The sequence below is a fragment of the Nomascus leucogenys genome, chromosome 22a (genome assembly GCF_006542625.1).
Source record: "Nomascus leucogenys isolate Asia chromosome 22a, Asia_NLE_v1, whole genome shotgun sequence".
Lineage (NCBI taxonomy): Eukaryota > Metazoa > Chordata > Mammalia > Primates > Hylobatidae > Nomascus > Nomascus leucogenys.
In genome coordinates, this window is record NC_044402.1 from 870,819 (window position 1) to 897,357 (window position 26,539).

A 26,539-nucleotide genomic window follows, 5' to 3' on the forward strand; every position below is an offset into this window, starting at 1 on the left:
GGTGTGGGGTGTTACTATATTGCCCAGGCTGGTCTTGAACTCCTGGACTCCAGCTATCCTCCCACCTCAGCTTCTCAAAGGGCAGGGATTTACAGCCATAAGTTACCACGCCTGGCCTTTGGGAGCTATTTTTATGTCTTCTGTGAAAGCTCATCAACTTTCTTTTCTCTCCCAGCTTTATAAAGGTATAACTGATAAACAAGAATAGTACCTAGGCCAGGCGTGGTGGCTCATGCCTGTAATCCCAGCACTTTGGGAGGCCGAGGTGGGTGGATCATTTGAGGTCAGGAGTTTGAGACCTGCCTGCCCAACACGGTAAGACCCTGTCTCTACTAAAAATACAAAAACTAGCTGGGCATGGTGGCGCGTGCGTGTAGTCCCAGCTATTTGGGAGGCTGAGACAGGAGAATCGCTTGAACCCAGGAGGTGGAGGTTGCAGTGAGCCGAGATCATGCCATTGCACTCCAGCCTGAGCAACAGAGTGCGACTCTGTCTCAAAAACAAAATACAAAAATTAGCTGGGTATGGTGGCAGGTGACTACAGTCCCAGCTACTCATGAGGCTGCTGCAGGAGAATAGTTTGAACCTGGGAGGCAGAGGTTGCAGTGAGCCGAGATTGTGCCACTGCACTCCAGCCTGGGCGACAGAGCAAGACTCCATCTCAAAAAAAAAAGAATCGTATATAGTCACAGTGCCTAATGTGACGTTTTGATGCCTGTTGGCTTGGAGCCTTGCTTGTATTTATCACGTGGGATGCCACGGCAGATCCTTCACATTCAAAAAACACCTACAAATCAATAGGCCACTTAGTAAATTAGTAAATACTCACTAGCCGTTTGTCAGTGGGTTAACTTGTGATTCAATCTGATTTCCCTAAAGCAATTTCAACCTACTCTTTCTCCAGGTCATTTTAAACTCTCAGAGTGAACGTCTTGATAGGACCGACAAGACGCATGACATGTACTTAGAAAGCTTATCTTAGAGCCACACTGAGATTGGAACCCGCAAAATATGCCAGGTGAGAGAGACTTCTCCGACTTTGAACATGTAAGAAGAAGTCCATGAGAATTTTTCCATGAAGCATGTTGTCTCATAATTCAAAATTAACACATAAAAATAGATTATCAAGATAAAAACTAGCTTAGCAATAATAAATCTAGAGGTGCTACATGGAGAAATGAAGGGCTGATTTCATAATTCTTTCGTGAAGTTTTGGGAAGCCAGGACCAGGAATGTGGGCATAGCTGGTGGCTCCTGGGAGGGCGACGCAGTACTGAGTCAGGGGCCTGTCCCACAGGTCCCAGGGGAGCCCTACGTGGTCCGGGCCATGAGGAGCTGACCGCCAGCCCCCCGCATCCACGCGTCTCCTGGTGCCGTTGCCCCTCCTTCTGACCCGTCAGGAAGGCTCCTTCCCAGGAGGTCACGTGTGGCAGGAGGCGGGGGAGTGGGGGATAGCCCCCTCAGCAGATGGGCACAGAGCCACAGACACCACGGACCTGGGGTCCAGAGGTGAAGGTCCCAAGGCTGGGTGGGGCCTGCGGCAGGGGGTGTGGGACTGAGGGGCACTGAGGCCCTGACTGAGACCGCACGGCGACCATGTGTGGGGTGGGGGAGCCGTAGGAAGTCGGGGAGGGACCAGACCAGAGCGGCTCTGTGCAGGCTGGGGCTGGAGGGGCCCCTCTGGCCACCCCGGGTCTTGCCTGCGTCTCCCCTTGTGTTTTGGATTCTGGCTCTGCCTCCCACGGCGTGTGATTGTCATGAAGGAGACGGGGCCCGTGTAGGGGCCGGAAACTTCCTCTGAGCTCAGGACTCGCACTGCGAGGTTGGGGCGCTCGTATGATGGGAAAAGAGCCGTCCGGGTGAAGAACAGTGAGTGCAAACCCAGGCGTTGGGTCTCCCACCCGAGAACTGCCTTCACTGCCCCCGCCGCCCGTCACAGCCCTGTGTCTTGGGCAAAGTGGTGACAACTGAGTGTGAGGCAGCCCAGTCATACCCACTCTCTCCCTCTGCCCAGAGAGGAAGGTGAGCAAGGGGCACGACACTCACCCGGAGAAACCCAGCAAGTGCGGAGGTGTGGGAAAACCGGAGCCCTGCACACCCCCCGAAGCGGAGCCCTGCACACCCCCCGCGGAAGGTGGGTTGGCGCGGCCACTGTGGAGAACAGCGCGGAGACGCCCCACAAGATGAGACGGAACTGCCATGAGATCCAGCAATGCCAACTGCGGGTCTGACCCAGGAGAACGGAGGGACGTGAACAGACCTCCTCCTGTTCTTAACACCGTTATTGTCAGCAGCTCAGCTAAGGCGCAGAGGCAGCCCAGCGTCTGTCAGCGGAGTCACGGATGAGCAGAACACGGCACACGCCACATTTGGAGGATTGTTCACAATGGAATATATATATATGTACTTGTATTTTTGGTGAGACCCTGGAGGACACACTGAATACAATGGAATACCATCCTGCCTTTGAAACGAAGGGAAATCCTGGCACACGCTGCAACAGGAGGGAGCTTGAGGGCGTCGTGGCGAGTGGAGCACGTGAGACACCGAAGGACACACGCTGAAGACACGCACAGATGCCCACCCACGTGGGGAGGTGACGGGGGAGCACAGCGCACAGAGACAAAGTGGAATGGAGGCCTGAGGGCTGGGAGCAAATGCGGAGTGAGTGCTTCCTGGGGCAGAGTCTCCGTTTGAGAAGAGGAGAAGGTTCTGCCGACGGATGTTGGCGATGGTTGCAGAAGAATGTGAATGTGCTCAATGCTATTGAAGAACGGTTACAATGGTAAACTCCTTGTTATGTGTATTTTGCCACAATTTTCCACTTTTTCAATTTTTTTTTTCTTGCGATTGAGTCTCACTCTGTCGCCCAGGCTGGAGTGCAGTGGCACAATCTCGGCTCACTGCAGCTTCTGCTTCCCAGGTTCAAGGGATTCTCTTGCATCAGCCTCCCAAGTAGCTGGGATCACAGGTGCCCACCACGCCTGGCTAATTTTTGTATTTTTAGTAGAGATGGGATCTCACCATGTTGGTCAGGCTGGTCTGGAACTCCAGACCTCAGGTGATCCACCTGCCTTGTCCCTCCAAAGCGTTGGGATTAAAGGAATGAATGGCCCACAGGGCCAAATTTTTTTTTTTTTTTTTTTTTTGAGATGGAGTCTTGCTCTGTCGCCCTGGCTGGAGTGCAGTGGCACAATCTCTGCCTCCTGGGTTCACGCCATTCTCCTGCCTCAGCCTCCCAAGTAGCTGGGACTACAGGCACCTGCCACCGCACCCGTCTAATTTTCGTATTTTTAGTAGAGATGAGTTTTCACCAGGTTGGCCAGGCTGGTCTTGAACTCCTGACCTCGAGTAATCTGTTCGCCTTGGCCTCCCAAAGTGCTGGGATTACAGGCGTGAGCCACCACACCCGGCTGAATTTTTTAAATGTACAAAAACAAGTGGCCTGGCACGGTGGCTCACACCGGTAATCCCAGCACTTTGGGAGGCCAAGGTGGGCAGATCACCCGAGGTCAGGAGTTCGAGACCAGCCTGGCCAACCTGGTGAAACCTTGTCTCTACTAAAAATACAAAAATTAGATGGGCGTGGTGGTGAGTGCCTGTAGTCCCAGCTACTCAGGAGGCTGAGGCAGGAGATCACTTGAACTTGGGAGGCAGAGGTTGCAGTAGCAGAGATCGCGCCACTGCACTCCAGCCTGCATCAACACAGTTTTTTGAGACTCCATCTCAAAAAAAAAAAAAAAGAAAAGAGCAACACAATAGGGCCTCAGGGCCGACCCTGTTAGGGGTGACTTGCCCCATCGTGCTGGAGGTCAACAGGCCCTCAAGTACAGGAGGGAGGTCAAGGAAACTACGACATTTGCATGTGGAAGGTTCCTGAGGCCAGCGGGCTGGACGGTGCCCAGGGACCCCTGACCTCGCACCAGGGCACAGCTGAAGTTTGCCCCGCCCGGGGCTGCTGCGGCCCGAGAAGTGTGGCAACGCTCTGTCCCTCCCTCGGGTGCTGAGGCCAGGTCTGTCCGAGGCTTCCTGCTGACCTGGAGGTGGGGCTCCATGATCTGTAACCACAGAAAGCCCGGAAGCATGAACTCAGCCAGAGTGGGCAGCCAAGACGCTGGAGCTGGTGGCATTGGCAGAGCTTGGGGAAGTCACGCCACTGCACACCCTGTGTGACCTCTAGCAACCCCCTGGCTGGAAAGGATGAGTTTCTGACCTTGGAGAACTGTGTTTGAGGCAGGTGGCTGAGATCACTTTGATCTCCTTTTCTTTTGCCCTCTCCCACATTTAAGGACTTTTGTGATTCCACTGGGCCCACCAGATAGTCCAGAATAATCTCTTTATTTTACTGTCAGCTAGTTAGCAATCTTCATTCAACTTGCACCTTCGTTCCCCTTTGCCATGTAACCTGCCATATCTACATGTCCCAAGGATTAGGATTAGACATCTTTTGGGTGGGGTCATTATTCTGCCTGCCACTGAGAGGAGGAGTATATGACATAGCAATAAGAGGATCAATTCTCCAAGAAGACAGAACCATTTGTGACTCCTATGCCCCAATTAACAATAGCTTCAAATACATAAAGCAAGCATCGGGAGAATACAAGGAGAAGTGGACAGATCCACCACTCCCACAGGAGCTTTTAGTTATCTTTTTTAGTAATTGATAGTTCATGCAGGCAAATATGTGGTAAGACTACAGATTAGCCAGGCTTGGTGGCTCACACCTGTAATCCCAGCACTTTGGGAGGCTGAGGAGGGCAGATCACCTGAGGTCAGGAGTTCAAGACCAGCCTGACCAACATGGAGAAACCCCATCTCTACTAAAAATACAAAATTAGCTGGTTGTGGTGGTGCATGCCTGTAATCCCAGCTACTCAGGAGGCTGAGGCAGGAGAATCCCTTGAACCCGGGAGGCGGAGGTTGCGGTGAGCTGAGATCGCGCCACTGCACTCCAGCCTGGGGGACAGAGGGAGAGACTCCATCTCAAAAAAAAAAAAAAAGACTACAGACTACAGATTAGGAATTAGGGTGAGGCAGTGCCCAGCTATGGGGCCAGGAGGGGAGTGGAGGTAAAGTAGGAACAGCGCTGGAAGGGCATAGTAGCAGCGCCTAACAGACTGCTTAGAAGAGCACTCACACAGCAATTACAGGATCAACATTCTTTTCAAACACACAAGCAACTTTTTTTTTTTTTTTTGAGACGGAGTCTCACTCTTGTTGCCCAGGCTGGAGCACAGCGGCACGATCTCAGCTCACTGCAACCTCCACCTCCTGGGTTCAAGTGATTCTCCTGCCTCAGCCTCCAGAGTAGCCGGGATTACAGGTGCAAGCCAGCATGCCCAACTAATTTTTTTAAATTTTTAGTAGAGACGGGGTTTCTCCATGTTGGCCAGGCTGGTCTCAAACTCCTGACCTCAAGTGATCTGCCTGCCTCAGCCTCCCAAAATGCTGGGATTACAGGTGTGAGCCACCGTGCCAGGCCCCAAGCAACATTTTTGAAAACTGACCTCAGTGAGTTACAAAGACTCAGTATTGCCCAGACACAATGGCTCACGCCTGTAATCCCAGCACTTTGGGAGGCTGATGCAGGCGGATCACCTGAGGTCAGGAATTCGAGACCAGCCTGGCCAACATGGTGAAACCCCGTCTCCACTAAAAATACAAAAATTAGCTGGGCACAGTGGCATGTGCCTGTAATCCTGGCTACTTGGGAGGCTGAGGCAGGAGAATTGCTTGAACCCAGGAGGCAGAGGTTGCAGTGAGCCGAGGTTGTGCCACTGCACTCCAACCTGGGCCACAAGAGCAAAACTCCATTTCAAAAAAAAAAAAAAGAAAGAAAAACGATTCAGTGTTGCCCAGCCTGCATGCTTCGTCCATGATGCTGCTGGGTTAGAGATCTGCTATCTAATAATTGCTCTAAAAAATCAATTTGGAAATGTTTTAAACACCTGCGTGCGTCTAGTCTGAGCTACTGCAAAGCTTCTAGCCTTTCTTCCCACAGTAGAGTCTCTCCCAGGTGGTTTCCAGGGACTGCTGTCCTCACTCCTGTCTCTGTCCCACAGGAAACGCCACCCCAGTGACCACCACTACCCCGTGGGCCTCCCTGGGCCTCCCCGCCAAGACCTGCAGCAACGTGTCCTTCGAGGAGAGCAGAACAGTCCTGGTGGTGGTGTACAGTGCAGTGTGCACGCTGGGGGTGCCGGCCAACTGCCTGACTGCGTGGCTGGCGCTGCTGCAGGTGCTGCAGGGCAACGTGCTGGCCATCTACCTGCTCTGCCTGGCACTCTGCGAGCTGCTGTACACGGGCACGCTGCCGCTCTGGGTCATCTATATCCGCAACCAGCACCGCTGGACCCTGGGCCTGCTGGCCTGCAAGGTGACCGCCTACATCTTCTTCTGCAACATCTACGTCAGCATCCTCTTTCTGTGCTGCATCTCCTGTGACCGCTTCGTGGCCGTGGTGTACGCGCTGGAGAGTCGGGGCCACCGCCGCCAGAGGACCGCCATCCTCATCTCCGCCTGCATCTTTATCCTCGTCGGGATCGTTCACTACCCGGTGTTCCAGACGGAAGACAAGGAAACCTGCTTCGACATGCTGCAGATGGACAGCAGGATTGCCGGGTACTACTATGCCAGGTTCACCGTTGGCTTTGCCATCCCCCTCTCCATCATCGCCTTCACCAACCACCGGATTTTCAGGAGCATCAAGCGGAGCATGGGCTTAAGTGCCGCCCAGAAGGCCAAGGTGAAGCACTCGGCCATCGCGGTGGTTGTCATCTTCCTAGTCTGCTTCGCCCCGTACCACCTGGTTCTCCTCGTCAAAGCTGCTGCCTTTTCCTACTACAGAGGGGACAGGAACGCCATGTGCGGCTTGGAGGAAAGGCTGTACACAGCCTCTGTGGTGTTTCTGTGCCTGTCCACGGTGAACAGCGTGGCTGACCCTATTATCTACGTGCTGGCCACGGACCATTCCCGCCAGGAAGTGTCCAGAATCCATAAGGGGTGGAAACAGTGGTCCATGAGGACAGACATCACCAGGCTCACCCACACCAGGGACACCGAGGAACTGCCGTCGCCCGTGGCCCTTGCAGACCACTACACCTTCTCCAGGCCCGTGCACCCACCAGGGTCACCATGCCCTGCAACGAGGCTGATTGAGGAGTCCTGCTGAGTCCACTGTGTGGCAGGGGTGGATGGCAGGTTGGGGGGCCTGGGGCCAGCAATATGTCTCCTGTCCACTGAGCCCACCAGCCACAGTGCCCGTGTCCCCTCTGGAGGACAAACTACCAATTTCTCGTTCCTGAAGCCACTCCCTCCGTGACCAGTGGCCCCAGGCTTTCCCACATGGAAGGTGGCTGCATGCCAAGGGGAGGAGCGATACCTCCAGGCTGCCAGGAGCCCAGAGAGCGTGTGGCAGGCAGTGGGGCCTCTTCATCAGCAGCCCGCCTGGCTGGCTCCCTTGGCTGTGGGCAGGCAGCAGGCCTGCTGGCAGAGGTACCTGGTGGCTGTCCTGTTCGCATCAGTGGCAATGACTTTATTTGCGGAGCATTTCTGCAAGTGTTGCCCGGATGCGGTGGCGCATTGTGAGCCCTCTGGGCTCCTGCCTCAGAATGTCAGTGGGCACCATGCCGGGGGTCACCCAGCACTGTGGCAGTGCCCAGGAGGGCATAGGGCAGCCTACCACCTCCAAGGGGGCAGGAGCCGTCATCTGGGGTTGGGTCTGTGCTGAGCTGGAGGGCCTCTAGGGAACTGTGGGGCAGGGTGGCCAGCTGCTCCGGCTCCCAGAGCGCAGCCTAGGCGTCCCCAGTGGGGAGCCCCAAATGTCCACGCCCAGAACGACAGTTGGCAGGACAGGCGTGACACAGCCACTGCAGAGGCAAGGGGTGCTGGGAGTCCCCAGCCGCATCCTTGGGGAGAAGCTGGTGAGGGGTCCGTACAGGGTGGGGCCCCCACCCCCAGCCCCTTACCGAGGGGGGAGTGCAGCAGCTGGCCTGCTTGTCTGGTGGAGAAAGCCAGCTCCCTGCACCCTCGGGGCTGAGTCAGATCTGGGTCTGCCCCAAAGGCCTCGCCTAGGCCAGGTCACACTGATGCCCTGGTTTCCCCATCTGTAAAATGGGGCCAACGACACCTACCTCCTGGGTCACCATTGAGGTCAATCCTCCTCCCTGCCCTGACACCTTGGGCACGTCGCACGCACTCAGAGCACAGAGCTGGGCGGACGCAGCACCTGGATGGGGAGCCCAGCGCTCAGCACAGTGCAGGGGCTTCCAGGGAGGCTGCACAGGGCTGTGGGGCTGAGCCATGCTCTTGTTTTGTCAGGTAGCTATGCAGTTGCTCTTCCTTGTTTTTGTTTTTGTTTTGTTTTTTTAATATTTATTTTTTTAGAGACAGGGCCTTGCTCTGTTGCCTGGGCTGGAGAACAGTGGCACCATCATAGCTCACTGCAGCCTCAAACTCCTGGGCTCAAGCAATCCTCCCCCCTCAGCCTCCTGAGTAGCTGGGACTACAGGTGTGCACCACCACACCCAGCCAAAACAGCCATCCTCCCCTTGAGAGTCATCAGAAAAATACATTAGGAAAATGTGTTTAGAAATAAAAGCACAAGGCAGGGCGCAATGCTCATGCCTGTCATCCCAGCACTTTGGGAGGCCGAGGCAGGCAGATCACCTGAGGTCAGGAGTTCGAGACTAGCCTGGCCAACGTGATGAAACCCCGTCTCTACTAAAAATACAAAAAATATTATCTGGGTGTGGTGGCGGGTGCCTGTAACCCCAGAGACCCCGGAGGCTGAGGCAGGAGAATCGCTTGAACCCAGGAGGCAGAGGTTGCAGTGAGCTGCGATCGTGCCATTGCACTCCAGCCTGGGCAACAAGAGCAAAATTCCTTCTCAAAAAACAAAATGACAACAGCAACAACAAAAAAACACAATCAAAAAACAGTTTTCTCACAGCTCTGAAGGCCAGAGTCCGCTTTTTCATCTTTTGCTGCCACAGAGCAACAAATAAGAGCCTCACTCCCATGTCAGATCCCAGCCTTGGGGACCGGGCGCCGTCTCACCCACTGGTAGGGGCAGCAGGGCTGGGCTGAGACACCCAGAGAACCTGGCTCAGGCGAGGGGCTGCCTGAACTGGCTGGTGTCACAGTGGCAGGAAAGTTACCAGGCATAGCCGGGTGAGGTGGCACCTGCAGTCCCAGCTGCTCAGGAGGCTGAGGTGAGAGGATCATTGGAGCCTGGGAGGTGGAGGCTGCAGTGAGCTAGGACTGTGCCGCTGCACACGGGGAGGCCAGGAGACAAAGGCCCTATGGGAACTGGGGACGACACCTCTGTGGGGGTTTCAGAGGGCGCCTGGGAGCAATGTCTGCAGCGAAATTTAAAAATGGACACCGGGCCTGCGGGACCCACGACAGTCACCATCAGGTGGAGAAGCTCTATGCAAAGACAACCCACTCAGAGTCAGACTTGGGGGTGGGGTTTACCTGACGGGAGGGGCAGCTACGGGGACCTTGCCCAGGGTGAGGCCCAGATGGGACCAGGCACCCAGGAAGGGAGGCCCAGCCCAGCCCTTAACGCTGAGACCCTCAAGGGCTGTGGGTGGAGGGCAGCAGGTTGAGTCCCTGCAGGACAGGCGCAGCTGGGGAGGTGGAGGTTACGGACCTGCCTGGCTGCTCACCACCCCGAGTCTGCTCACCACCCTGCGTCTGTTCTGGCAGTGAGAGAGGGTCACAGCATGGTTTTGTCATCAGCCACTGACCACTGACCACAGGCCCTGGCCCCGTCATCCAGCTTGTGCTGCTGCTGGGAGCTTCTGAGGTGGCCAGCGCTAGGAGCCGCCCTGTGTGGAGTCTGCGCTCGCTCACTTTCTCTCTCACCATCTACCCCTTCCTTTGCCCGCTTGACCTCACTCAGGCACCCCCTCCACAAGGTGCTCCTGGGACACCCCAGGTAGTGAGAAGGCCACAGTGAAGGCCACTGTGACCCACGCAGGGAGGCGGGAATGAGGAGGGGAGCCCCGAGGGCCACCCCTGCCTCCAGCACCATGCCCCGCCCTCCAGGCTCTGGCCACAGTTGCCTCTTCAGGCAGGGTCCAGGAGGGGCAGCACTGCTCTGCTCACTGCCCTGTCATTACCTGAATAACGGTGACACGGAGAGAGGACCACACACCTCCTCGCCAGCTGGAGAGAAGCCCCCGGACCTATGGAACTGTTCTCCCAGGTCCTACTGTGATGAAGACACCTGCACGCCAGGGGAAGGAGCGGTTCAGAAGCAGCACCTCAGGCTCTCCGGAAGGCCCTGTGTCCCGTCCACGCCCGCTCCCCTCCGACCATCCCCACCCAGGGAGAGGCTGCCTAGGCCAGGGAGGCAGGGAGAGTTTTGTTGGGAATTCTGGGATCCTACTGCCTGGAGTTGGGGCAGGGGAGCACAGCCCAAGGAGGTCACATCCTGGTGGCCCTGCAGCCTCCTGGCCTGTGGGAGGGACATGCCTGGAAGGGACAGCATGAGGGGGGACCACATATGGAGGACTTTTTTTTTCTTTTGACACAGAGTCTTGCTTTGTTACCCAGGCTGAAGTGCGGTGGCATGATCTCAGCTCACGGCAGCCTCCACCTCCTCGTCCCCTGAATAGCTGGGACCACAGGCGTGCACTACCACACCCAGCTGTTTTTGTTTGTTTGTTTGTTTGTTTGTTTTGTAGAGACACAGTTTCACCACATTGCCCAGGCTGGTCTTGAACTTCTGGACTCAAGCAATCTGCCCGCCTCAGCCTCCTAAAGTGCTGGGAGGGATTACAGGCATAGGCCACCACATCCATCTTTTTTTTTTTTTTTTTTTTTTGAGACAAGGTCTTGCTCTGTCACCCAGGCTGGAGTTGAGTGCAGTGGTGCAATCTCAGCTCACTGCAGCCTCTGCCTGCTGGGTTCAAGCAATCCTCACACCTCAGCCTCCTGAGTAGCTGGCATCACAGGCATGTGCCACCATGTCCAGCTGCCCAGCTAATTTTTAAATTTTTTGTAGGGACAGGGTCTCACTATGTTGCTCAGATTGGTCTTGAACTCCTGGCCTCAAGCAATCCGCCCGCCTTGGCCTCCCAAGGTGCTGGGATCACAGGAGTGAGCCAGCCCCCAGTCCTAGCAGTGCTCTTGGGTAATGAACGTGTGAATGAGAGCACACTGAATGGTCGCGTGGGGCGGCCACCCTCCTGAGGGACAGCTCGCTATGGACAGGTGATTCCACCACTTGGTGCCTCCTTTCTTCATCCATAATTTGGGAATGGTGACAGTGAGTGTCCCACAGGCCTGGTGGGGTATTAATTCAGATAATACACGTCCCACACCTAAGATGAGCCTGGCACAAAGCAGCGCTCAAAAACACAGATCTTCATTTAACTTCCTCCTTGGCTCCCCCAGTGAGGAATCTTGCAGGGAAAGACTATCCTTGACGAAAGGTCCGCCTGTTCCCAAGAACGGCCCTAGAGGGCGCCAGGCAGCGGGGCTTGAATGGACAGGGCGGGTTTCGCTTTCCCGCTAGTAGCCGCCCGCGGCCGCCAGGGGGCAGCAGCTGCAAAGGGCGCCCCTGGACAGCCGGGCCGCGCCTGTGGACACGCAGTGCAGAGGCGGCCCCATCAGAGCACTCCGGCGGGCGGGAGCGGAGCCCGAGCAGTGTCCCCGCCACCGCGGAGCCTTCACAAGCGGAACATTTTGCACATCCTTCCAGACCTTTCCTAAATCCTTACCTGCCTGTACAGGCACTCGTGGAAAATACTTGATACTGTCTTGTGTGTATGCATTTATCCAGCTTTTTATTTTGAAATAATTCCCAATTTGGGGGCCGGGCGCGGTGGCTCACGCCTGTAATCCCGGCACTTTGGGAGACCGAGGCGGGCGGATCACGAGGTGAGGAGATCGAGACCATCCTGGCCAACATGGTGAAACACCGTCTCTACTAAAAATACAAAAAAATTAGCTGGGCATGGTGGCGTGTGCCTGTAATCCCAGCTACTCGGGAGGCTGAGGCAGGAGAATCGCTTGAACCAGGAAGTCGGAGGTTGCAGTGAGACGCCGTCTCAAAAAAAAAAAAAAAAAAATCCCAATTTACAGAAGGTGGCAAACACCGTGCAAAGAGACCTGGATATTCCTGTCCTACAGATTCTCCAGGTGTGAACATTGCCCCGCTATTCTTTCTCCTGCTTATGTGGCATTTGAGAATAAGCTGCAGACTCCAGGCTTGCTCCCCTAAACAGCTCAGAGAGTATTTTGGAAATAAACAAACTCTCTCCCAAGTAATTGCAGTAAACCTTGAAAAATCAGGACGCCACCACTGATCCAATGTCCCCATCGACTCTGCAGAGCCCCTGCCAATTTCTCCGCCGTCTCAATGAGTCTTTGTGGGTCTTATGGGTCTCTGTGGGATGGTCCTTGCTCTAGCCTTGTCTGTTTCCTGTGGCCTCTTCATTTCCAGGAGGAACCCCTCAGAAGTGAGACTTTCCTCTTACAGCATCCTGCCGGAGGCCCACGGGGCCCATCTGGCCATCACTGGTGATGATAACCCTTGTCACTTGGGTACGATGGTGTCTGCCGCCATTCCCCACTGAAAAGTTAATTAGTAAGCATTTTGCATTCATTAATGAATAAGCAATTATTACACCATTTCTGGGGAGAGAATTTGAGGTTTCCACTATGAGGTCAGGCTTACCCTTCTCTCTCATGTATGTATGTGCGGGTCTCTGTCCATTTTGTCTTGCTATAAAAGATTACTTGACACTGCATAATTTATAAGAAAAAAAGAGGTTTACTTAGCTCATAGTTCTACAAGCTGAGAAGTTCAAGGGCATGGCCCTGGTGAGGACTTTCATTCTGTGTCACAAAATGGTAGAGAAAGCAGGGCACAGTTGTTCACACCTGTAATCCCAGCACTTTGGGAGGCCGAGGCAAGTGGATCACCTGAGGTCGGGAGTTCAAGACCAGCCCGGCCAACATGGTGAAACCCCGTCTTTACTAATAATACAAAAATTAGCTGGGCGTGGTTGCACGTGCCTGTAGTCCCAGCTACTTAGGAGGCTGAGGCAAGAGAATCGCTTGAACCCAGAAGGCAGAAGTTACAGTAAGCCAAGATCGTGCCATTGTACTCCAGCCTGGGTGACAAGAGCAAAACTCCATCTCAAAAAATATTAATAATAATAATCCAAGATCTGGGCACTAGGGGTGCTCACTGTTTCCAGAGCTGTAGAAAATATGTATGCCTATACACACACACATAGATACACACACACATAGGTACACACACATATAGATACACACACACATAGATATACACACACACAGATATACACACACACATAGATACACACACACATAGATATACACACACACATAGATGCACACACATAGATATACACACACATAGATACACACACAGATATACACACACATAGATATACACACACATACACACACATAGATACACACACATAGATATACACACACATAGATATACACACACACATAGATATATACACACACATAGATATACATCTGTATTTCCAGCTATCCATATTGGAACTGGATTTGTACTGATATCTCCAGTTTCAATCCACCCAGCCAGAAGTTGGTCCAGCCTGACCACTTTCCTAATTTGCAACTCCCTTCTCCGAAACGAGAATCCTCAAATTCTTCATCCCCGATGCTTTTACTTATTCGTGCAATCCCCAGCCCTCTCCATGTCTCTTTCTTGGCTCCCTTGGCAGGTTAAAAGCCGGCCCTCAAGGAGGAGGGGAAGGGGAAGTAGGAAAAAGGAAGAAATGAAGGGTCTGAGAGTTCACTCTGTCTGCAAGTGAACAGTGAGCCTGCCAGTGTTCTGAACATGGGCAAGACATGAGACACCTGGGTCTGAGACAAAGACTTTGTTACTCACAGCACAGCAGGCAGCACGAGCTTCATATTCCCCCCAGCCCCCCAGCCCCACGGACAATGAGGAGTGGCCCCGGTGGATGCTATACACACAGCTAAGGAACCCTGGGCTAGGAAACACCAGTCATTGAAAGGGCTGCTAGCAAACCTGCCCAGTTTCTGCCCAGAGGGAGAAGCTATCTTTATTATCTTGGACAGCAAGCACATTTGCCCTCTGCCTGGAGAGAGACACATGCGTGATGCTGAGGATTCACGTGTGGACATTGGGACTCCAGGGCCTGAGCTGAGACCCCAGCACTGCCCTTTACTCTCTGGGACCTTGGACAAGTCACCCAACCTCTCCGTGCCTCGCTGTCCTCATCTGGAAAATGGAGACAATAACCGTATCCAGGTCACTGCTTTCTTAGGAAGATTAGCAAGACCAGTATGCAATGTGCCAGGGTCATCTATGCTGGGAAGGGCTGAGTGGGCTGCAGACAGGGCCATGCATGGCCTCGCTGAGCAGGTGCTTTTGAGCCCAGACCAGTGGAAGTGGGGAGCAACCTTGCAGCTGGTCTGGGTCAGGCGCAGGGCAAAAGCCCAGGGCAGGGAGCACTTCAGGTACTCGAGAAGTGGTGAGAATCCACGGGGAGCAAGAGTCCGGGAAGCCAGGCATCGACAACGGAGTTCCCTCCGAGCACCTGAGACGGATGTGCCGGGGACTCCTGACCAGAGGCCAATGCAGCCAACTTTCATTTCAGGGCCCCCTGGCTGGCGTGGAAGTGCCCGGATACTCAGGAAGAGCTACCAGCGTCTGGAGGCGGCCCCAGGGTGCAGGTGAGCCTCCGAACCAGGCAGCGGCGCGGGCGGTTGCAGGCGGGCAGATCCCGATCTGTGTGAAGGTGGAGCCCAGGACGCTGGCGGGCAGATGGGAGGTGGAGGCGAAAGAAAGAGGCTGCAGGAGGAACCCAACGCTTCGGAGGAGCCTCAGGTAGCTGGTGGCCTTCCTTTCCTGTTACCACAGATTTCGTGGTTTCAAGCAGCCCCCGCTTTCTTAGCTTGCAGTCTGTGGGTCTGGGCTTAGGCTGGAGTCAGGCGGCAGCCGGCCACGCTCTGGTCTGGAGCTCAGGGTCCCCTTCCAAGCTCGCTCCTGTCGCTGGGAAGCCGGGTGTGGGACTGAGGTCCCTGCCTCCTTGTGGTGTCACTGATGGCTGCTCCCTGCTTCTGGGGGTGCTCATATTCCTTCTCACGCCCCCCGCCCCGTCTTCAAACCAGCATCGGCACCTTGAAGCCTTCCCACGCTTGGACCTCCCTGACTCCCCCTCCTGTCACCAGCCACAGAAAACTGTCCTCTTTTCAAGGCTCCCGGGACTAGGTCAGGCCCACTTGGGAATTAGTGTTAAGCTCCACTCTGCCGTGTAAACCGGCCCGACCTTGGGAGTGGAACCTCTGCATAGGCACCAGTTCCAGGGGCTGGTGCAGGGAAATCTGGGAGGGCACATGTTCTTAGAATTCGGCCTAAACTGGGGTGCTTAAAATAAGGGCACGGCTGACACGCAGTGGCCTCCTGGTTCTTTTGCTGCAGGGTGGATGGCATTTAATCCAGGACTGGAGAGGCACCTGGGGAGTAGGCGGTGACAGAGGGGTGGTGTGAGGGCTGGGCTCCCGGGCCCTGCAACACTGGGAGGGGGCGGAGAGGAGGGATGCACAGAGGCTCACGAGGAGGGGCTGGTGGGAAGGGCAAGTGCAAGGGTTGGGCAGGGCAGGGCAGGGCCCACAGAGTTTGGCCCAAGGCCCCCAGTGGCTTGGTGAGGAGAGGAGTGTGGAGGATGGGCTGGCATGCCCATAGGTACATAAAGGCCTCAGGAGGCCAGCATGGTGACTCATGACTGTAATCCCAGCACTTTGGGAAGCTGCACTGAAAAGATCGCTTGAGTCCAGAAGTTCAAGACTAGCCTGGGCAACATAGAAAAATCCTGCCTCTACCAAAAATACAAAAATCAGCTGGGCATGGTGGTGTGTGCTTGTTGTCCCAGCTGCTTGGGAGGCTGAGGTGGGAGGATGGATTGAGCCCGGGAGGCTGAGGCTGCAGTGAGCCATGATCACGCCACTGGTGGAGAAAGAGTGCACCCCAGGAGTTTGAGACCAAGAACAGCAAAGGAACTGTGGCCACGGGGGTGTGGGAAGGTTTTGGGGTATTTGCTAATGTGAAAGGAAAATATGGGGACCCCAAAATCACTAAGCCAAAGTGAAAAGCCAAACTGGGAACTGCTGGCAGGCAGACCTCCCTCCAATCCTATTTCTAAACAAGACAGCTACAAAGATTAAAAAGCTACATACCTCCCACACAAATTGCCCACAAGGAAATTCCTTGTGGTCTGTTACTGGTGGAAGGTGCTCCCCACTCCCTGCTTCGAGTTGTCCCACCTTTTTGGACTGAACCAATCTGTTTCTTTTTCTTTTTCTTCTTTTTTTTTTTTGAGACAGAGTCTCACTCTATTGCCCAGGCTGGAGTGCAGTGGTGCAATCTCAGATCACCGCAACCTCTGCCTCCCGGGTTCAAGCGATTCTCCTGCCTCAGCCTCCCAAGTGCTGGGATTACAGGCGCCTGCCATCATGCCCAGCTAATTTTTGTATTTTTGTAGAGACAGGGTTTTACCATGTTGGCCAGGCTGGTCTTGAACTCCTGACCTCAGGTGATCCACCCACCTCGGCCTCCCAAAGTGCTGGGATTACAGGTGTGAGCCACTGTGCCCAGCCTTATGTATTTCTTTTTTTTTTTTTTTTTTTTTTGAGATGGGGTCTCGCTCTGTTGCCCTGGCTGGAGTGCAGTAGCACGATCTTGGCTCACGGCAAGCTCCGCCTCCCGGGTTCATGCCATTCTCCTGCCTCAGCCTCCCAGTAGATGGGACTACAGGCGCCCACCACCACGCCTGGCTAATTTTTGTATTTTTAGTAGAGACGGGGTTTCACCGTGTTAGCCAGGTTGGTCTCGATCTCCTGACCTCATGATCCGCCCACCTCGGCCTCCCAAAGTGCTGGGATTACAGGCATGAGCCACCACACCTAGCTGGCCTTATGTATTTCTTAAATGTGTTTGATTGATATCTGTGTCTCCCTGAATTGTATAAAACCAAGCTGCACCCCAGCCACCTGGGGCACATGTTCTTAGGACCTCCTGAGGGCTGTGTCATGGGCCATGGTCACTCATATTTGGCTCAAAATAAATCTCTTCAAATGTTTTACAGAGTTTGATTCTTTCCGTTGACATGTTACTGGTGAAAGGTATCTGAGTTACTGGCAGCGAATCCTTACAGGTCTGCGGCAACCTCAATTCTTGCCTCCTCAGAAGAATTTGACCAAGGGACATAAGCAGAAGGAGAAACTGAGGTAAGCTTCAGAGCAGGGGTGAATGTTTATTAAAGAGCTTCAGAACAGGAATGAAGGGAAAGAAAGCACACGTGGAAGAGGGCCAGGTGGGCAACTTGAGAAACCAAGTGCACGACAGTCTATACGATTTTTCTTTTCTTTTTTTGAGATGGAGTCTCGCTCTGTCACCCAGGCTGGAGTGCAGTGGTGGGATCTCGGCTCACTGCAACCTCTCCCTCCTAGGCTCAAGCGATTCTCCTGCCTCAGCCTCCTAAGTAGCTGGGATTACAGGTGCACGCCACCATGGCCAGCTAATTTTTTTGCATTTTTAGTAGAGATGGGGTTTCATCATGTTGACCAGGCTGGTCTTGAACTCCTGACCTCAAGTGATCTGCCCACCTTGGCCCTCCCAAAGTGCTGGGATTACAGGCATGAGCCACTGCACCTAGCCCAATCTATACAATTTTAATCATGTTGACCATAAAATATAATTTCCATAAGCCTTTTATAACCTTTTATTAAGGACTGGGTTAATACTCCAAGAAAATCTTGTTAATTCGACACAGAGGCCCATGTGCTGGTCTTGCATCAGTGTGTGCCTTCAACATTCATGGTTAACTTATCTCTCAAAATCACCCCTTACAATCTCACACACCCACCTCTTCCACCATAGTCCCTGGGCCTTCAGGAACTGAACCGTTTTAACTGGTTTTGGTTTGATTTCTGGCCTGTGTCTCAGGAATGCAGTTTATTTTGATTGGCATCTTCTATCGGGTCTGAGGATGAGGCTTTAACTGCTGTCAGTGTTTAAGATTTCGCAGGACTTTGGCTAGTGAGGGTGGCTCATGCCTGTAATCCCAACACCTTGGGAGGCCGAGGTGGGTGGTTGGGAACTCCTGAGGTCAGGAGTTCGAGACCAGCCTGGCCAACATGGTGAAACCCTGTCTCTACTAAAAATACAAAATAGCCGGGCATGATGGTGCGAACCTGTAGTCCCAGCTACTCGGGAAGCTGAGGCAGGAGAATCACTTGAACCCAGGAGGCACAGGTTGCAGTGAGCAGAGATCGCACCACTGCACTCCAGCCTGGGTGACAGAGTGAGACTCTGTCTCAAAAAAAAAAAAAAAAAAAAAATTAGTAGGACTGGGTGTCCTTTTTAGACCCAGGAGTCAAAGCCCTGTAACTTAATGGCATAAGGACTTTAAAAGCACATACAGAAAATTACACAGATGTAATAACTTTAATTTAAAAACATTTTAATCTCAGTTTTTCTAAGCAAATCACAACTTACGAATTATTTCAATAAAGTGTAAAAAGCCAGTTACCCAAAGGCAAAAGAAAAGACCTTCTGCAATATGAGTGCTGTTCCCTATGGGGAGTCCACTTAGATCACCTGCAAGGCAGAACTCGTGACAAGGTACTTGAATTAGTTACACATAGTGTAGCAGGACGAGTGGCAGACAAAACTCCTCAGACACCGGATTAAAGAAGGAAGAGGTTTTTATTCGGCTGGGAGCATCGGCAGACTCGCATCTTAAGAGCCGAGCTCCCGGAAAAAGAAATTCCGAGCCCTTTTAAGGGCTTACAACTCTAAGGGGTCCACATGAAAAGGTCATGATAGATCAAGTAAGCGTGAGGAACGTGACTGGGGGCTACATACATCAGCTGACAGAACAAAAGGTTTTACAGTGCTTTCTCATACAATGTCTGGAATTTATAGATAACACCAGTAGTTTTGGTCAGGGTTTAATATTATTATTATTATTATTATTATTATTATTATTATTATTATTATTTTAACCACCAGGGCCAGGTGGTGGCGCCAAGGTCATCTAGCTATTTATCTTCTGTTTCTTTCCAACTTTTTGCTTTCTCCCTTTTCTCCTGTCTTACAAACTAGGGAAAAGGGGAGGTGGGGGAGAAGCTGAGAAGGACAACAGGAGAAGTGGTGGTCTCATTCCATAATAGGAAGAGTGTTTCCTGGGTCATAAGTGAAAATTTTTGGATCCATATAACAATTTAAAGCAAGCACACAGAATATTATGTTGGAAGGAAACATGTCCTTTAGAGCTCTAAGACAAAACATTTTCTAGCATCAGGCCACAATAAACAGAACCTGAAGAATAAAAAACTTACAAGGGTTAAACACTAGTTGAAGTACAGAGTTATTCTTTCAGGCCTATTAAAAGGGGAGAGAAAGCTGAAAACAGAGAGGTGCAATGAAGTTGAACTTTGCATACAAAAATAATAATGTCATGTAACTTTATTAAGAGTAAAGCAATACCTTAGGAAAATTTCATTGTTCAATTTTTTTTTTTTTTTTTTTTTTTTTTTTTTTTTTTTTTTTTTTTTTAACATTCTCTTATGATCAGGGAGATTGTCATCAATGGTTACCATTTTACCTATACTGGATCAGGGCCAAGTCCTATTTTATTTTAGTAGAGTTACTTTACAGATTCATCCTATTATCCCTTCTAAATTATACACGAAAACAACTTTTTAAATTAAATATCAAAACCTAATCTCTAGAAAGACCATTATAAACAATTTCCCTTTAATTATGACAACTATAAAAGTTTTTTCCATAAATCCTCTTCTATGATTTACACAGACCATTCATGACATGTTTGGACTTTCTGGTTTGTCCTGAACATCCCTCTTTCATGAACAACCAGTCATTTTATTCTAGGACAAAAATTCACCAAACAAGATTCTTTCTCACATAAAATTATTTTTCTCTAAGCATTTTTTTTTTTTTTTTTTTGAGACACAGTCTTGCTGTGTCACACAGGCTGGAGTGCAGGGGCATGATCTCGACTCACTGCAACCTCCGCCTCCGGGGTTCAAGCAATTCTCCTGCCTCAGCCTCCTGAGTAGCTGGGATTACAGGCATGTGCCATCGTACCTGGCTAATTTTTATATTTTTGTAGAGATGGCATTTCACCATGTTAGCCAGGCTGGTCTCGAACTCTTGACCTCAGGTGACCCAGCTGCCTCGGCCTCCCAAAGTGCTGAAAAGGATTACAGGCATAAGCCACTGCACTGAGCTAACTTTTTTTTTATACTAAAAATGCCTCTTTATTTTTATAACTTTCTTTTTTTTTTTAGACGTAATTTTGCTCCTTGTTACCTAGGCTGGAGTGCAATGGTGCGATCTCAGCTCACTGCAACCTGTCTCCCAGGTTCAAGCAATTCTCCTGCCTCAGCATCCCAAGTAGCTAGGATTACAGACATGTGCCACCACGCCTGGCTAATTTTGTATCTTTAGTAGAAACGGGGTTTCACCATGTTGGTCAGGCTGGTCTTGAACTCCTGACCTCAGGTGATAACGCCCACCTCAGCCTCTCAAAGTGCTGGATTACAGGCACGAGCCACTGTGCCCAGCCTTTTTTTTTTTTTTTTTGAGACAGAGTCTCACTCTATTGCCCAAGCTGGAGAGCAGTGGCACGATCTCGGCTCACCACAACCTCTGCCTCCCGGGTTCAAGCAATTCTCCTGCCTCAGCCTCCCAAGTAGCTGGGATTACAGGCACCCGCCATCAAGCCTAGCTAATTTTTGTATTTTTGTAGAGACAGGGTTTCACCATGTTGGCCAGGCTGGTCTTGAACTCCTGACCTCAGGTGATCTGCCCACCTCAGCCTCCCAAAGTGCTGGGATAACAGGTATAAGCCACCACTCCTGGCCATGGCCTTTTATAACTTTCTTTACATCTCTCTTATTTCCTGGTTCCCTTTACCTTGTTTTATACATAACCTTTAAATAAGCTTTAAATTACACAAAAATTGGCTGGGTGCGGTGACTCACGCCTGTAATCCCAGCACTTTGGGAGGCTGAGGTGGGTGGATCACCTGAGGTCAGGAGTTCGAGACCAGCCTGGCCAAAATGGTGAAACCCTGTCTCTACAAAAATACAAAAATTAGCTGGGCATGATGGCGGGTGCCTGTAATCCCAGCTACTCGGGAGGCTGAGGCAGGAGAATTGCTTGAACCCAAGAGGTGGAGGTTGCAGTGAGCCAAGATCACACCACTGCACTCTAGCATGGGCAACAGAGTAAGACTCTGTCTCAAAAAAAAAAAAAAGGCAGGAGAATCACTTGAACCCGGGAAGTGGAGGTTGCAGTGAGCTGAGATTGTGCCACCCACTGCACTCCACCTGGGCAATAGGGTGAGACTCAGTCTAAAAATATATATATATAATCCTAAAAATTACAATAAATAAATTAGACAAAAATTATTCATCTTTCAACAAGAACACACATTTTTTAGAAAGAATGTTCTCAGTATATTTTTAATTGAAAAATACCTATTTAATGAAATATCTACTATTTAACTTAATATTAAACTTTAAGTTCTAAATTATGGCATTTGTCTACAAGTATGTATCCCATTACATATACCTAATTATTTTATATTAATAGTTTACCTGCATTATTTATGAAAACTATGATAGTCATCATTTAAAGTTATTTCCCTATCAACCATTTTATAGCCTGTGAATTTCAGGTATTTAGGTAAGTAGAAACCTTAAGATTAAATATATGGTTATTTTACTAAATAATTCAAGATTTAACTGTTTTCATTAAAACAATATTAACGTCTTATTTATCAAAAATTACACAAGCAGGAAAACTTACCCAAGCCGAGATCATTCTGTGTTGGGCTGGGTTTATAGTTTAATGAGCTTTATGCCAAATGTTGGCACCGATTATTATTTGGCAGGGATAAGAATGAAATCTCGTGATCAATAAATGCAAATAGAAACACATATGCTGGCTGGGCACAGTGACTCACACCTGTAATCCCAGCACTTTGGGAGGTCAAGGCAGGCAGATCACCTGAGGTTGGGAGTTTGAGACCCAGCCTGACCAACATGGAAAAACCCTGTCTCTACTAAAAATACAAAATTAGCCGGACGTGGTGGTGCATGCCTGTAATCCCAGCTACTTGGGAGGCTGAGGCAGGAGAATCGGGTGAACCTGGGAGGTGGAGGTTGCAGTGAGCCAAGATTGCACCATTGCACTCCAGCCTGGGCAACAAGAGCGAAACTCCATCTCAAAAAAAAAAAAAAAAAAAAAAAGTATGCCGACAATTCATAAGACTGTTCTAATATCACCTTACCAAAATTTTAAAACTAGTTTATTAAAGATTTTACTTAAGTCACGTGAACTTGAAAAGCATTTCGGTTATTATTAATTTATGAGTACTCTATAACTTTAAGCCAATTTCGTACCTGTGGCCAAAAACACATAACAAAATACATGTATGTACACATAAACACACACATACACACTCATACAAAGCTCCTATAGCTTTTACTTTAGAACTCTAGCCATGCGATATGAATACAAACTCACTGGTTTGTGGGAACAATAACAAAAAGAAATGGTTGGATGCAAACAGTGGATTTTATCTCAGTAGAAAAGTAACAGCAGACTTAAAGCAGGGAAAACATAGCAGAGAGATAGAGAACTTTGGAACTTCGGCTGGGTGTGGTGGCTCACGCCTGTAATCCCAGCACTTTGGGAGGCCGAGGCAGGTGGATCACCTGAGGTCAGGAGTTCCAGACCAGCCTGGCCAACATGGTGAAACCCCGTCTCTACTGAAAATACAAAAATTAGCCGAACATGGTGGTGGGTGCCTGTAGTCCCGGCTACTCAGAAGACTGAGGCAGGAGAATCGTTTCAATGGTCTGGAAAGATGGGACAATTCAAATCGGGAAGGGGGCTTCTAGGTGATAGGTAAATAAGAGACAAATGTTTGCATTCTTTTGAGTTTCTGATTAGCCTTTAATTGAATACACAATTTATAGGAATAGTCACTTATGCCTTAGTCTGGCTTAGTGGAACAATAGGGCAAAGGAACCATCAACTGTGCGTTTGTCTCGCCGGAGCAGAGGGAGGACTCTGGAGTTCTGCCTGTCTTTTGTCCACAAGGAATTTTCTTGTGGACAAATTTTGAGGGAAGGACATAGCTTTTTTATGTTTGTAGCTATTTTATTTAGGAATAGGATGGGAGGCAGGTTTGCTGATGGAGTTCCCAGCTTGACTTTTCCCATTGGCTTAGTGATTCTGGGGTCCTGAGATTTATTTTCCTTTCAGTTTCTGTTAGTGCAGCCATCCGTTGGCTCTGTTATCCAGGCTGGAGTGCAGTGGCACCATCTCAGCTTAATTGCAGACTCGACCTCCTGGGCTCAAGCGATCCTCCCACTTCAGCCTCTTGAGTAGCTGGAACCACAGGCAGGGGACACCACGTGATGTGGTTAGGCTTTGTGTCCCCACCCAAATCTCATATTGAATTGTACTCCCCACAATCCCACGTGTCAAGGGAGAGACCAAGTGGAGGTAACTGAGTCATGGGGGTGTGGTGCCCCCATGCTGCTCTCACGTAGTGAATTTGTTCTCAAGAGATCTGATGGTTTGCAAAGGGCTCTTCCCCCTTCGCTCGGCACTTCTTTCTGCCACCTTGTGAAGGTGTCTTGCTTCCCCTTTGACGGCCACCATGATTATAAGTTTCCTGAGGCCTCCCCAGCCATGTTGAACTGTGAGTCAATTAAATCTCTTTCCTTTATAAATTACCCAGTCTCGGGCAGTACTTTATAGCAGTGTGAAAACAAACCAATACACCACGCCTAGCTAATTCCTTGATTTTTTGTAGATGGGGTCTCGCTATGTTACCCAGGCTGGTCTCAAACTCCTGAACTCAAGTGATCCTCCCACCTTGGCCTCCCAAAATTGGAGGATTACAGGCATGAGCCACCATGCCCAGACCCAAAAGGGGTACTTTCTACCATTTAAATAGTGACAGCTCTGCCAGTGATCATGGCTCTTTGTGACAAAAATATTAAACAACATAAAGGAAAAGAAAAAGGTGGCTGGGAGTCACAGGCTGAGGGCCTGCCTTGACAGGCGTGTCCTCAGCATCTCCTCACTGTCTCTCTGCGGACTTCCTGGTACATATGGGCCTGAGGTCTCCACCCTACCACAGCCCCAACAGCCCACAGCCCCAGGGTTGGCCCCACGAGTCAGGATGAGTGATGAGGGGGTGGGTAGGGCCATAGCAGTGTCCTGCCTGGAATCTCAGCTGTGCACAAACGCACCCAGGCTGCTCCCAAGTGAAGGGGCTCAGCTGCGAGGCAGAAAAGCTGAATGCATTTTTTGTTTTTAATTAAAGAGAAGCTTTTCTTCCTTGACTAGGTAATACATATGTATGGGAGGTAATTCCAAAGGAAAAAAAGATGGACATGGAGTCTTCTAGCCTGGCCTGAGCCCCAGCCACCAGGGCACCACCCAGAAGATAGCCCCTGGGGATCCAGCCATAGATACACTGTACGATACATAGCACTTAATGTCTTTTTTTTTTTTTTTTTTTTTTTTGAGATGGAGTGTTGGTCTGTCGCCAGGCTGGAGTGGAGTGGCTGGCGCTATCTCAGCTCACTGCAACCTCTGCCTCCCAGGTTCAAGCGATTCTCCTGCCTCAGCCTCCCAAGTAGCTGGGATTACAGACATGCGCCACCACGCCTGGGTAATTTTTGTATTTTTGGTACAGACAGGGTTTCACCATGTTGGCCAGGATGGTCTCGATCTCTTGACCTCGTGATCCACCCACCTCGGCCTCCCGAAGTGCTGGGATTACAGGTGTGAGCCACCCTGCCTGGCTTAATGTACTTATTTATTGAAGTCAAAACATAGAATGCCCTGAAAGGGAGCACACAAAACAGATTCAACACCACCATTCAGATCAAGACAGTGATGGTCTGGGAGACTGCCGTGCTGCCCGATAGCCATTCTCTGGCATGGTGCCCCTCTGCCTAATCTGAGCTTTCCATCTGTGGAAGCATTCGTTACTCCTGTTTGGCTTCTCTCCCAAAACGTTATGCTTGTGGGACCCATCCATTTGTTTGTGTGCAGCAATGTTTGCTCATCTCATCTCACAACAGTGTACCACTGTTGAATATACCCACCTCCAGTGTCCATTCTCCTAGGGACAGACATTTGGGTTGTTTTCAGGTTGGAGTTTTCACTGGGTGCAGTGGCTCGCGCCTGTAATCTCAGCACTTTGGGAGGCTCAGGTGGGTGGATCACAAGGTCAGGAGTTCAAGAGCAGCCTGGACAACATGGTGAAACCCCATCTCTACTAAAAATACAAAAAATTAACTGGGTGTGGTCGCACATGCCTGTAACCCCAGCTACTCAGGAGGCTGAGGCGGGAGAATTGCTTGAACCCGGGAGGTGGAGGTTGCAGTGAGCCGAGATCGCACCATTGCACTCCACCATGGGCGACATAGTGAGACTCTGTCCCCCAAAAAATAAAAGTTTTAAAAAAAACAGAGAGAGTTGAATCTCTAAGTTTAAATAAAAGGTTGTATTTGGGTGTAAGAAGTAGGACTGCAATCTGGGACATACATACAGACCATGGTGGTCTCTGGTATGTCCAGAGAATGAAGGGAAAAGGTTAGGGTTTCATTAGGGAAAGTGTAGGCTACACAAGTTATTTTGAAAGAAAGCATATTGGAGCTGGAAGTGTCTTATAAGAGCTGGTGAGTTTTTATTTTTCATAGTTTTAAATTCTTTTTTATAGAGACAGGGTCTCACTATGTTGCCCTGGCTGGTCTTGAACTCCTGGCCCTTAAGTGATCCTCCCACTTCAACCTCTCAGAATGCTGGGATTACTGGCATGAGCCACTGTGCCTGGCCCTGAGCTGGCGAGTTCTGACTGGCAAGTGTTGCTAGTTGCTAGGTAGGACTTGTAATCTGGGAGTTCGCTAGGCTCTTGCAGTTTTGGATTGGGCTTGTGAGGCCACGTGTCAGGCGAGTGTTCTTGTATAAACAGCTAGCTGTCCTTGTGTGACTTGTGTAGTGACCTGTGGTTTGGAAACATCTCGTGATGGTTCTTGTCATCAGGCAAATCGTACATGGGAGACCTCCCTTCATGCCCTTCCCCAGCTCCATTTACCCAGGGGATTGTCACAAGTGATTCCATTTTGAATCTGACAACTTTCACAAGGCTACTATGAACAACCCTGCTATAAATTTTATTGTATAAATCTTCTTGTGAACATATGCGTGCCTTTCTACTGCGCACATCCTGACAAGCAATGCTGAGTCATAAGCTCGGTGTGTGCCCAGGCCTAGCAGATCCTGCCACATACATCTCCAGAGTGATTGTCCAGCTCACCACTTGCTTGTTCTTCTAGGTTGTTTTGGCTCTTTTTGGCACTTTGTATTGCCATAAAAATGTGGGAATCAGTTTGTCAATTCCCATAAAAGGTTGGTGTTTTGACTGAGATT

General features: G+C 50.7%; 1 protein-coding gene across 4 annotated transcripts; it reads left to right on the top strand.

Moving 5' to 3' along the window:
* Positions 1–285: 285 nt before the first annotated feature.
* GPR132 (G protein-coupled receptor 132) lies at positions 286–8,387 on the top strand. 4 transcript variants are annotated; one of them, XM_030803686.1, is made up of 4 exons: positions 286–315; positions 905–1,018; positions 2,015–2,785; positions 6,063–8,387. In XM_030803686.1, exons 3-4 carry the CDS (start codon positions 2,752–2,754, stop codon positions 7,169–7,171), a joined length of 1,143 nt encoding a protein of 380 aa, XP_030659546.1. In that variant the 5' UTR covers positions 286–315; positions 905–1,018; positions 2,015–2,751; the 3' UTR covers positions 7,172–8,387. The 4 variants fall into 4 exon arrangements, with proteins under 4 accessions (XP_030659546.1, XP_030659549.1, XP_030659547.1 ...); XM_030803689.1 differs by lacking the exon at positions 2,015–2,785; XM_030803687.1 differs by lacking the exon at positions 286–315 and having other exon boundaries at positions 698–1,018.
* Positions 8,388–26,539: the final 18,152 nt, after the last annotated feature.